Here is a 13,329-nt window from a genome sequence, read left to right on the forward strand (position 1 = left end):
GTCAAAGCAGAGGATGAGCTTTTGATTGGATCCAGGAGAGCATAGCCGTTATAAAAGTGATCATCCTAAATGGCCTGCCGGTAAGGAGGAGGCTTAATTTTTTCCAAGAAGGGTTGCACCTTTTAACCTCAGACCGGAAATAGAGCATCCAAACAGAAGTGAAACATTCTGCAAACTCAACACAAACAACAGCACAAAGCAGAGGTAATCCAGAGAAGGAGCAGGCTTAAGATTTTCTATAAATAGATTTTCTTGATGATTGACCCGACTTGGCCAAGTTTTGGCACATATGCCTTCGTCAGGGTTTTGCATAACCGAATACAGCATCCAGCTCGCAGGTATTTTCAGGCTGCACTGGATGCATTTTATTTGACCACTTGCTTTTGTATGAAGAGGAATCTTTGACCCCTGATGAAGGCATTAGTGCAGAAACTTGGCCAAGTTGGGTCAATGATCAGTAAATCTTTTTCGTGGAAAGCCTTGGGTCTGTTCATTCTCTGTACTGTCTGTGCTGTTTGGGTTCTTGAAATAGACCATGAGCTTTATGCCTTGCATTGGCGAGAACTCTCTCTAAATTGCCCTCCGAGAGCATCTAAGTTCAGTTTTCAGGATGTACTTGCAGAGGAAGTCTTTTCTCTTCTACAGGCCCTTGCGTTCAAGCCTGTACCTCCAGGAGAAGGGAAGGGATTCTATTCTACGTACTTTCTCGTGCCCAGAAAAAACGGGGAGGGGGGATTTCCCATCCTAGACCTAAGGGCTCTGAACAAATATCTGGTCAAAGAAAAGTTCAGGATGGTTTTCCTGGGCACCCTACTTCCCATTATTCAGGCAAATAATTGGCTATACTCTCTGTACTTAAAGGATGCTTACACTCACAGGTACATCCATGTCACAGGAAGTATTTATCATTTCGAGTGGGTAAACACCACTTCCAGTATTGCATTCTGCGCTGTGGCCTCACATCCACTTCCAAGGTTTTTACAGAGTGTCTTGCAGTAGTCGCAATTTTGCTACGCAGACTGGGGGTGCATGTGTTTCCCCACCTGGACGATTGACTAGTTAAGAGCACAGGAAAAAGTGTTCAAGAATCAGTGCAAAGAAACATTCAGGTGCTAGAGTTACTAGGGTTCGTTGTCAACTACCCAAAGTCCCATCTCCTTCTAGTTCAGAGACTGGAGTTCATTAAAGTCCTGCTAGACACTGTTCAGGCCTGAGCCTTCCTTCCAGTTACCAGAGCGGATGTTGTGATCGACATCACCCTGCAGGTTCAGCAGAGTCAGCAGGTTTCAGTTCAGCAGATGTTGTGATTGCTAGGCCACATGGTCTCCATTGTGCATGTCACACTCATGACACGCCTCAGTTTGAGGCAGGCCCAATAGACCCTAGCTCCCAGTGGTGCCAGGCCACAGGGAACCTAGCGGACATCATCTCTGTCATTCTGGATTTCACGGAGTTGCTCTTGTGGTGGACCATTCGGCTCAGTTTGATCCTGAGACTCCCAAATTCTACCTCCTCACAAGACGCTGATGACAGATGTGTCCAAACTGAGCTGGTGGACACCTGTAGATGGCCTCCACACTCAAGGTCACTGCTCTGTTCAGGATGCTCAGCTTCACATCAACCTCCTGGAGCTGCGAGCCATTTGGAGCTCTCTAAAGGCTTCCAGAAATCGGTTGATGCACAAAATTGTTCCCATTCAAACAGACAACCAGGTGGCAATGTCCTACGTGAACAAGCAGGGAGGGACGAGATCCTACCTCTTGTGTCTAGAAGCAGTCAGGATGTGGCACTGGGCCTGCAGATGTGGCATGGTTCCCAGGGCCACATACCTGGCAAAGGAGGACAGCAGCCTGGCAGACAAGACCGAGCAGGGTGATGTAACCGCATGAGTAGTCTCTCAACATGAGCATTGCTCAGAAGATCTTCCAAGAGTGGGGCACCCCCTCAGTGGATCTTCTTTGCCACTCATCTCAACAACAAAATCTCTCAGTATTGCTCCCACTGCAGACTCGAGTCGGATACCTTTCTCCTTGATTGGGGGCAGGACCTGCTATATGCGGTTTCTCCCATATCACTTATTGGGTAGACTTCACTAAAACTCAAACAGGACCAAGGGGTCTATGATCCTTATCATGCCCTATCGGCCAAGGCAGATTTGGTTCCCTTTACTTTTAGAGATGGCTTCCGAAAACCCATGGAGAGTGAAGTGCTTTCCAACCTTCATCACTTAGAACAAGGGAAGTCTTCTGTACCCCTACTTTCAACCCTTGGTCCTTATGGCTTGGAGTTGAGAGGTTAGAACTTGATTCTCTCGAACTGCATGAAGGTGTGTCTCAGGTGCTGCTTGCTTCCAGAAAGATTCCACTAAGAGGTGATGTAATTTTAAATGGAAGAGGTTTGCCGTCTGGTGTGAGGGCAAGGCCATAGATTCTATTTCCCTGCCCTACACAAAAACTGCTTGAATACTTTCTACGCTTTTCTGAGGCTGGTTTCAAGACCCTTAGGTTCACCTTAGTGCAATTGGAGCTCACTATCACTGTGTAGAGGGGTGTGGTAGCTGTGTTAGTCCACTCTTAAAGGTTATCAATAGAAATCAAACAAAATAAAACATGGAAAAGAAAATAAGATGATACCTTTTTTTATTGGACATAACTTAATACATTTCTTGATTAGCTTTTGAAGGTTGCCCTTCTTAGTCACATCTGCTACCACATTTGCTTATTTCCGATCTGACTAAGAAGGGCAACCTTCGAAAGCTAATCAAGAAATGTATTAAGTTATGTCCAATAAAAAAGGTATCATCTTATTTTCTTTTCCATGTTTTATTTTGTTTGATTTCTATTGATAACTGTGTAGAGGGAAAGCCTGTCTTTGTAAGGCCTCTAGTTGTTTTTTTTTTTAATGTGAGGTTTGCTTTCCCGCTCAAATCTCCAACTCTGTCATGGGACCTCAATATTACCCTCACCCAGCTGATAAAAGCTCCATTTGAGCCACTTGACACCTGCCACCTGAAGTTTCTGACCTGGAAGGTTTTGTTTTTGGTGGCGGTCACTTCAGTGTGCAGTCAGTGAGCTTCAGGTCCTAGTAGCTGATCCACCTATTAAGAGTGGTTATCTACACCCATCCTAAGTTCCTTTCTAAGGTAGAGTCGGAATTGCATCTTAACCAGTCAATTGCTCTGCCAACAGTTTTCCCAGAACCTCATGCCCATCCTGGTGAAAGTGCATTGCACACCTTGGACTGTAGTCAAGCCTTGGCCTTTTATCTGGAGCTATCTAAAGTCCATAGACAGTTCACCCAGCTTTTTGTTTCTTTTGACCCTATCAGGATGGTAGCAGCCATCGTAAATCACTTTGTCCAATGGGCTGGCAGATTGGATCTCCTTTACTTACACCCAGGTTGGGCTGGCTCTGGGGTTGTCATGTCATATGGCTCACCATGTCAGGAACCATGACTACATCTGTAGCACACAGCTAGTTCGGTCAGACAATTCTTCAGAATTTGTTTGGGGTCTAGAATTTAACTCCATCCTCCTAAGCTTGTTTTATTCTGTTACAGGTTGCACCTTCCCTTGTACATATAAGTTGGGTTAATTGGTTTCTGGTTGGCCTTGCCTGTTGCAAGTCCCTGTTGACCAGTGTTTGTTGTTTTTTGGTGAGCCATGGTAATGTCTGTCTTGCTTGTCCTCAGGAAAAGTGAAGTTATTCATTGTAGCAGCTGTTCGACAAAGACAGGAGGACATATATTACAACAAACACTCACACCATCCAGAGGAGTTGTATTATCTAAGCTTTTTGAAGTCAACTGCTGGTCCTGCTCAGGTGAAGCAGGCAGGAAGGCACGCATGCATGCACGGTTGGAGCTAGCAAAAGCTTCTAGAAATAGAATGCTGGGTAGCATCCATGCTGGTCTCCACTGGATCATGTTACCCCACGTAGTAATATATGTCCTGCTGTTCTCGGTGAAAATCTGCTACAGATGAATAACTTCACTTTCAGTGGGAAAGAAGGCAACAAAGTATCACTTAATGTTTACATATCTTTTAATTCAAAATGGAGCTTTAAATTCTAATATAACATACTGTCTGTATGCCTAGGTTTTGCATTTGATTGGAATGGCTTTACAGGAAGAAAAACAGCACCTGGAGAATTCTGGTGAAGACAACCTAATAACATTTACTTTCACTCAGAAGATTTCAAGTACGTTTGACCATCTGAAAAAGCTTAAAATTAACAATGATTTGTGTTTGTTTGACATACTCTTTGCTGCTACTTTTAAATTAACCTGAGCACAGTAATTATTTTTCCCTATTTATTTATTACATTTGTACCCCGCGCTTTCCCACACAGAGCAGGCTCAATGCGGCTTACATAGTAAAAAGTAAAGATAGTAAGTATAATATAAAGCAAACCATATGTAAAAGATAATAAAGAATAGTTAGTGTCCATGAACTTTGGTAAAAATTAGGAGTTGATCAAAACTATGTTGAACCTGGTGAGTAAGCTCTTTTAAACAGTACGGACTTCAATAATTTTCTGAAATTTAGGTAGATCTGGGTGGATTTTACTGATTTGGGTAAGGCATTCCACAGTTGAGTGCCTGTGAATGTAAAGTTGGAGGCATGAATGGATTTGTACTTGAGACCATTACAATCTGGATAGTGTAGATTCTATTCTAAATCAGGATATATAAGACCAGTTCATTGCAGGTAGCTTAGGTTTAAGATTGACGTTCAATATTTTTGTATCTGCTGTGACTGATGTTATTCCTGGTCTTTTGGACAGAACAGATTAAGATACTAGCACATAAACGGAGCAGATCAGTAGGTGTAGGAGTATGAAACGTATTAAGCACAAGCACCCGATGTTGCCACATTTCACCTTAAAAAGACTGTGCAGGGGTAAAACTACAGGGATTCCAAAACACACTTTCCCCTTGTAGTATAAAAATGTACAGAAGCAGCAGCTTCCAAACTCTGTATCCAGAGCAGCTCTTCTCTTCCAATAGCTGTTTTTTGTTTCTGGTGACTTTAGTCGCCTTTATCCCAGAAATGGTCACATAAAGTCTGTTTTTAAAATGTGTATACCACTTTCCTGGACCAAAATTTAATCAAAATGGAAAAAGTATAATTCAAATAAAACAATAACAAATACAAAAATACATTAAAATCATACAGTACAACAGTACCATAACTTAAACCCAGCCTCCCATCTACTCTCTGTACTGTACGTCAGAATTTCAGGTGAACATAAGCAATTGAGTTGACTGATCAACATTCAGAAATGGAAAACAACTTTGGATTTTGGTTTCTCTTCTGTGTTTCTCTATCTTTAGAGCCTGGTGAATCTCCTCATACTTCTCCTAGCATACTAGCTACATTAGAAACTTTACAAAGTGCTCCTCATCTGGAAGTGCACAAGGACATGATCAAATGGCTATTGAAGGTATTTATTTATTTTATTTTATTTTTTATTGCATTTGTATCCCACATTTTCCCACCTATTTGCAGGCTCAATGTGGCTTACATAGTTTTGTTAACATTGTCGTTCCAGGATATCAGATACAGTTAGTATTGTGCAGAGATTAAGTAAGGGAAGAAAGAAGAAGGAAGGGAGTGATTAGGGTAATTATAGAAGGTGGGGTTTCAGAACTGAGTGGGTTGGTGAGGTGGATTAGTGAGGCTATCGGTTCTCATTGTAGGCTTTGTTGAAGAAATATGTCTTCAGAGATTTGCGAAAGATAGTTGTTTCTTCGATTGTTTTCAGGTCTGCAGGTAGTGCATTCCATAACTGCGTGCTCATGTAAGAGAAGGTAGTGGCATGCATCAGCTTGTATTTTAGTCCTTTACAGCTGGGGAAGTGCAGGTTGAGAATTTGCGGGATGATCTTGTGGCGTTTCTGGGAGGTAGGTCCACGAGGTTTAGCATGTAGATTGGGGCATCTGCGTGAATGATTTTGTGTACAATCGTGCAGATCTTGAATGCAATGGGTTCCTTAAGTGGGAGCCAGTGAAGTTTCTCTCTTAAGGGTTTTGCATTTTCATATTTAGTTTTTCCAAATATGAGTCTGGCGGCAGTATTCTGTTTGTTTATTAATTTTAATCTCTTATATACTGCCTGAAAGCCCAAAAACTATCGATGCAGTGTCCATTCAGGTACAGTAGGTGTTTTTCTGTCACTGGAGAGCTCATAGTTTTTTTTTTTTTAATATTTAAACGTTTTTTATTGAAATTGCAAGAACATAAACGGTGCCATACAAGGTTCTGCATTTAACATTCATCAATCCTCAAACTAATTATACAATCATTAGTCAATAAACATGTATCATTTTTGCTTTTGTTAAATACAACCTGTTTATTATTACTCTCATCAGATTAAACTTATCCAACCCCCACCCTCCCCCCAACCCCCCTCTTCTTCCCCCCTCCCTCCCTCCCTCCCCCAGACCTGGAGATCTATTCAGTATGATCCATGGAATTATCCTTCATTTAAGAGTAAACTACGACCTCTATGGCTTAGACTTCGCAAATAAGGACCCCAAACAGCCAAGAACGTGACTCTCTTGTTCTTTGAGAGCCGAGATTCTCTAGCCTCCCAAGAAACCAGCTGGTGCAATTGGTTTCTCCAGTGCCAATATGCTGGAGGATCTTTAATTGTCCAGTACTGTAATATACATTTCCTGGCCAGTAAGCTCATCTTTCTAAGCAATATTGTTTCAAATTTATTCAGCCCTCTAAAGGACCCCGGGATATCCAAAAGCAGTTGTTCAACTGTCCCTGAAATCCGAAGCCCCAGTCGCTCCTCCCAAAAGCCTCGGACCTGTGTCCAAAACCTTTTCAATACAGGACAGCTCCAAAACATATGTAGCATTGTGCCAGGATCCTTTCCACATTTAAGACACTCTGGGCTCCGATTCTCTCCCATATGAGCTAGTTGTACAGTAGTCACATATCCCCTATGAATACAGCGGTAGGCACATTCTCTTAAGCGAGCATCAGATACTAACAAAGGTATTCTTGCTATCGATTTAGTGATATTCCATGATATTACTTCAACCCCCAGTTCTTTTCCCCATGCACTCTTCAATTTGCTATAATCCCTGGGGGGGTCGCCATCCTGATATTGTTTTATGGAGCAATGATATCGTAAGTTCACCCTCACCCAAAGAGTGAAAGAAATCATGTACCTTATCCCCCAGCCGGGATCTCAAAGGGTCTCCCGGGAGAGAGGCAATGTAGTGTTGCACCTGTCTTATAGCAAATCTGTTACCCCAGGAATTGCCTACTTTCCCCAGTATTTCTTCTACTGTAAGGGGCTGCCCATCTCCATCCGCCAGGTGTGCCAGACTAAAAATCCCCTTCTTTGCCCAGTCTACAAAATGTCGACTTGACAGGCCTGGTAAGAATTCACAATTCCCACATATTGTTAACAGATCTGTTATTGCAGGATCCCCCCCTAGATGTCGTATGAGCACTCTCCACACCTCTCTAAGCGGCCGCAACAGCACATTTTTACGTATTCCTTCCGGCAGATCACATGCTTTGTGGTGTAAGAGCAAAAATAGTTGATAAGGTTCCCAGAGTGCCGCCTCCAACACAGTAGGGGTGTATCGCTGTGTTTCCAAGCACCAGTCTCCTAAGTAACGCAATTGGCATGCCTGATTGTATAGTTCTAAATCCGGCATACCCACCCCTCCCCGACTCCAGGTACCCACTAAAGCCGAGAAGCGAATCCGTGGTTTTTTGCCCCTCCAGCAAAACTTTGATGCTAATTTATAAAAATTTTGTAAGTCCTTTCGTCGAAACCACACCGGAATGGTTTGCATCACGTAAAGCCACCTAGGAAATAACACCATTTTAATCAAGTGCATTCTACCTAGCATTGACAACGGTAAATCCTGCCATCCTTGTAACACCTTCTGGGTCTCCTGCAACAGCCGATTTATATTAAGGTCATACAACCGTGCCGGGTTCATAGGCATCAAAATTCCTAGATATTTAAAGGAAGTTTGTGCTTTCCTCAAGGGAAATTCGCCTCTCCACTTATTCCATACGTCCTCCGAGGAGGCCAAGGCCTCTGACTTCTCCAAATTTAAACTAAGGCCCGCGTAGTCTCCGTATTCGGAGAAAATCTCCAACAAAGCCTCCAAAGATTTCTGGGGGTCTGACAAGTGGACCAATATATCATCGGCAAATGCCGCCACCTTAAAGACCTCTCTCCCTATCGGTATCCCCGCTACCGCCCTTTGTTCCTCAATGTCTCTCAGTAATGGATCCAATGTTAGTACAAATAACAGAGGCGATAGCGGACAGCCTTGTCGGGTTCCCCGGCTTATTTCAAAATCCCTTGTTGTTATCCCATTGACCGATATTCTGGCCTTTGGTTTTGCATACAATGCTTTGATCCCTGACAAAAATCTATCCGTGATTCCATATTTCTGAAGGACAGCATATAGAAAATTCCATTTTACTTTGTCAAAGGCTTTTTCAGCATCAAAGCTGATTAACAAAGAGTTTTTATTCCCTCGCTTTCTAGCTTCTAATGATGTTAAGACCTTGCGAACATTCTTAGTAATTTTTCGTCCCCTTACAAACCCCACCTGAGAACTATGCACTAGTTTCGGCAAGAATCTCGCTAATCGATTTGCTAAAATCTTAGCCATCAATTTCACTTCATAATTTAGGAGCGAAATAGGCCTATATGATTCAGCTAACTCCGGATCCTTCCCTTTTTTGGGGAGTACTATAATACACGCTGTATTTAGATCCGGAGGCATCCTCTCCTTCTCTATTAAGGTGTTAAACATTGCAGCCAAGGGTTCCGTTATTTCTTCTCCCATGATTTTATAGAACTCCGCCCGGTACCCATCTACTCCCGGCGCTTTAAGCAGTTCACTTTGGCTAATCGCCAGATATACCTCATCCGGCGTAATAATAGTATTAAGCCATTGCACTTCTTGAGGGGATAGTTTTGGTAATCTGATCTGATCTAGGTATGAGTCTCCCGACAGGCCGTTATCAGGCGGGGCCTCATATAACCTTTTGTAATATTGGTAGAAATTCTCACTAATCTCTTTATCCGTATGGATTTGTTCTCCCTGCCCCTTCTTCATAGTCAAGATCCTAGCCTTGCCTTGTTTGGTTGCGATTAGACGCGCCATTAGCCTACCACATTTATTCCTGTGTTTATACAATTGATATTTGTAATATGTTTGTGATTTCACTGCCTTATAATGAAGTATTTCATTTAATTTCGTCTGCAAAAGCATTAAATGTTGTCTGTTCTCGGTAGAGGCCTGTTGGCCATACCTTCTCCTAGCTTTGCACACTAATTGACTCAGCCTCATTAATTCTCTATTCCGAGCTTTGCGTTTATGTGCTGTATAGCTGATAATTTCTCCTCGAAATACTGCCTTAGCCGCCTCCCAGTACAAGACTGGATTTTCAACATGCACTGCATTGTGTTCTTTGTACTCTTGCCAACTCTGATGTATAAAGGCCTTAAAACCCTGGTCCCGATATAGCTCTGCAGGGAACACCCATCTCCCTTCCGCTCCTTTTTCTTCCTGGGGCGCCCAACTCATCTCCACCCAGGCATGATCAGATATCGCATCTGTTCCTATAATCGATTTCATCACTGAACTGAGCATCTGTTCTGAAATCAACAAATAATCAATTCGCGCCTGTGTGCCATGCGCCCGCGAGAGGTGTGTATAGTCTTTTCCCTGTGGATTAAGTATCCTCCAGACATCCACTAGCCCCACCTGACGGCAAAGATTAGGCAGCCCCCTAGTTCCCTGATTAATCTCTTGCCTCCTAATCCCCGTGCTGTCCATCATGGGGTCCATTACCATATTAAAATCCCCCCCTACTATTATGGGTAATGCATTACTTATTAATAGTTTCGAGGTGATCATCTTGTAGAACTTCCGCTCATATTGGTTCGGAGCGTATACATTGCCAAATAGCACATTCTGGCGCTGTATATGAGCCTCACAAAGTATGAATCTACCACCTGGATCAGTGAAGTGCACTTTCACATTGTCCGCTATTCCTTTTCGAAACAGGATGGCAACCCCTCCTTTCTTCCCCTGTGCTGCTGCATATTCATATTCCCCCACCCACCAAGTTCGTAATTTAGCGTGTTCCCCGGCTGATAAGTGGGTTTCTTGGAGCAGGGCTATGTCAACTTTGTGTCTTTGTAATTGTTGCAAAATTTTTGAGCATTTTATAGGGGACGAGATCCCTCCCACATTCCATGTAACTACCTTTAGGGGTCCCATTCCATAATCATTGCCTGTTCATAAGATGTATACCAATTATTCAAGGAAAAGGGGTGTCCCAGCCCCCACCCCTCCTCACTCGCCATCCTAAGCCATGTAATATCCTTCCAAAATCCTAATAGTCGTGTCCCCCAGGTCTCCCTCCCTCCCCTTCCTCTAATCCCCCACGCTTCTCCCCTTCTAAATCTCTCTACTCCCTTTAACCCCAACCTCCCTTCTGTAGAGACTAGGTCTCGAAATGAGACCATCACGTATAACGCCTCCTACCCCCTCCCTCTCGTAAGCTAAGGTGTACGAAAGTACTCTTTCTGTCCCCCCTTTCCAGTGTATCTCCCACTTACAATCGCTTAACTTATCAACTTAATCTTGTTAACATCAACAACAACTTCAAAGAGAGACAAAGAAAAAAAAAAAAAAAAACCACCTCATTTCAAAGACCTCATTTCAGAGTTCTCAAATGTCGCTTCAATCTGCAAGAGGGCTCCTCCCCGTCTCTCTACGGTGGCATCTCAGGGGCTGTCTCCAGCACCATCACTCTGATAGTGCTCCAGGCCTTTCTAGCAAATTGTCACTGCTCTTCAGTATGAAATTAATTTAAAGTCTCTCAAACATATATCTCAATTCTCTGTGATATTCTGTTCAATTATCCCGGTCTTCTCTCAGAATGCGATCTATTACAAATCCCCAAAGGCTTTTAGTTGTTCTTCTAGTTCTCCTAGGAGTTCTCCCGGGATTTTGTCCCTCTTGCCAATCCAGCAATTCCAAGCCCTCAAATTGGGTTCTGAGATCCTTCAAATCAAGTTAACTCTTTGTAATCCAATTCCTTTTGTGATTTACCTTCTGCAATCCCACCCTCCATGGGATGTCTGCATATCCTTCTTATGCCATCACGATCAGCGATGTTCCACAGAATTCAAAAAAGCTTGTGCCTGCTCTACTGTATTATACACCTGCGTGGTCGCTTGGTAGGTGACTCTTAATTTAGCTGGATACTGCAGTGCAAATCGGATTTTCCTTTCAAAAAGTTTTGAACATATAGGAGAAAACTTCCTTCTCTGCATCGCCACCGCCGCGGAATAGTCTTGAAAACATAAAATCTTTTTATTCCCATATTGCAGTTCTTGTTCTTTCCGCAAAGCCTGTAGTATTGCTTCTTTATGTGCAAAATTTAAGATACGGCAAATCACCACTCTTGGGCGTGTTGTTTCTATGCTTTTGGGCCCTACACGATGTGCTCTCTCTACCTGAAGAACTCCAAGGTCCTCTGGGAGTTGTAGTTGTTCTGTCAGCCATTTTTCTAGGAACACTCGCAAATTTGTTGTTTCCAGTGCCTCAGGTAGTCCCACAAATCTTAAATTGTTCCTCCGGGATCGGTTCTCCAGGTCTTCAAGCTTCCCTTCATAGCCTTCCACCATGGTTTTGAGCTTAGCGTTTTCCTCTTCCATCTTGAGTACTTTATCTTCAAGGGCCCCGTGTCTTTGCTGATATTCCATCAGGTCTTTAGTAAGTTGCCCCAAATTTTCTTGTACCAAAGTTATTTTGCTGTCTATGGGTCCTAATCGTCGGTCTAGCATGGGTTCCATAGCGGCTGTCACCTCCGCCGCCACTTCCGCCACCCACACTGAACTCAGGGCTGTCGCGGCCGGGCTCGATGGAGCCGCCATTTTTTCTTCGCCGGCTCGCGTCTTTTCTTTTTCCCTGCGAACGTTCTTCGCCGCCATGGAGTCCCGTTATGATTAGCGCCGATTTTATACCTTGGCTTCTTGTGTAGGATGGTGTGTTCAGCGATCTTTTTTATCCGGGCAATTTCCGCGATTTCGAGGGTTTAGCGGCAGGCTGGCAGGAGCGGAGATTTTTTCAACCGCTCCTCGTCATGGCGTCACGTGATCTCCCGAGAGCTCATAGTTTAAGTTTGTTCCTGAGACAATGGAGGGTGGGTGATTTGTCCAAGATCACAAAGAGCTGCAATGGGATTTGAACTGGGCTTCCTTGGATCCCAGCTCACAGCTCTAACCATTGGTAAACATTACTACTTTTACACTCTGTCATTAGCTTTGTTTTATAGAATACTATTTGCTATTTAGGTTTATAGATATGAATTGCAAAAAAAATATTAAATCTGACTTTTCTTTTACCACAGACTCTTAACGCTATTAAGAAATTGAAAGAGAGGTCTTCTGTCAGTCCTGTCGTTGAGACCGAAAGAAGTCTTATGGAAGAGGTACTTTGAAATGAACATGACCCTCTGCAGCCAAACATAGTGGAACCAATTGCTCCTTGTTTAGTTGTGGAGCAGCACGAAAGCTTGAATTGCACCTATGTGCTTTTGTAAAGTAGCAACCTCGAGCTATCCCCCATAGTGCAGAAATTCTTACAAATGTATATGTGCTCTGATTGAAGAGTAAATGTGTGCATGCATCACAGCTCCACCCCACTCTGCCCAAACTACATCCCTGGGAATGCCTGCATGTATTTTAGTATTTATGTCTGATTGTTTCTCGCCAAAAACAGTAGATTGGGTGGGATATAAGTTTAAATAAATCCACACACTGTTGCACGCTAATATGACTGCCCAATTTTATAAAAGCCCGTTCCCAAATGCAAAGCCTGTTTTTTTACATGTGGAAAATTGAAGGGCTTGTTCCAAAACCATCTGTCCAATGCAACTAGCATGAACTTAGCGGGTTTTGGAAATAAGCCCTTCAGTTACCACTATTATCACACACAAATATGGCTCCTTGTGGCTAGAATCTGCTGGTGGTGGTTCTCTCTCTCTTTTTTTTTTTTTTTAATTTTTTGCTAGAGAGGTTGTCTTGTACACTCTGTCATATCTGCTACTTTTATAATGGAAGAATAAGCTAAACTGTATACAAGTTAATTCTGCTATTTTAGTTTGAACCTTGATAATTTTTTATGGAGTTTAGCCTGTGGATTTTGGGCAGCCACAACTGCTGAGTTGCACAGAATGTCTTATAACTGCAATAAACTTTACAATACCTCCGATTCGTTTTAAATCTACAATGTAGTAAATTTAAAACGAATCGGAGAA

At 43.0% G+C, this 13,329-nt stretch overlaps 1 protein-coding gene across 1 annotated transcript in view; it reads left to right on the forward strand.

Annotated features, from left to right (window-relative positions):
- The window catches only part of UBR2 (ubiquitin protein ligase E3 component n-recognin 2), a 282,054-nt gene that overhangs the window by 201,549 nt on the left and 67,176 nt on the right, over positions 1–13,329 (forward strand). The window contains 3 exon segments of the mRNA XM_030195781.1: positions 4,097–4,199; positions 5,335–5,444; positions 12,421–12,501. Coding sequence (XP_030051641.1) covers positions 4,097–4,199; positions 5,335–5,444; positions 12,421–12,501 — 294 coding nt within the window.

The sequence above is a fragment of the Microcaecilia unicolor genome, chromosome 3 (genome assembly GCF_901765095.1).
Source record: "Microcaecilia unicolor chromosome 3, aMicUni1.1, whole genome shotgun sequence".
NCBI lineage: Eukaryota > Metazoa > Chordata > Amphibia > Gymnophiona > Siphonopidae > Microcaecilia > Microcaecilia unicolor.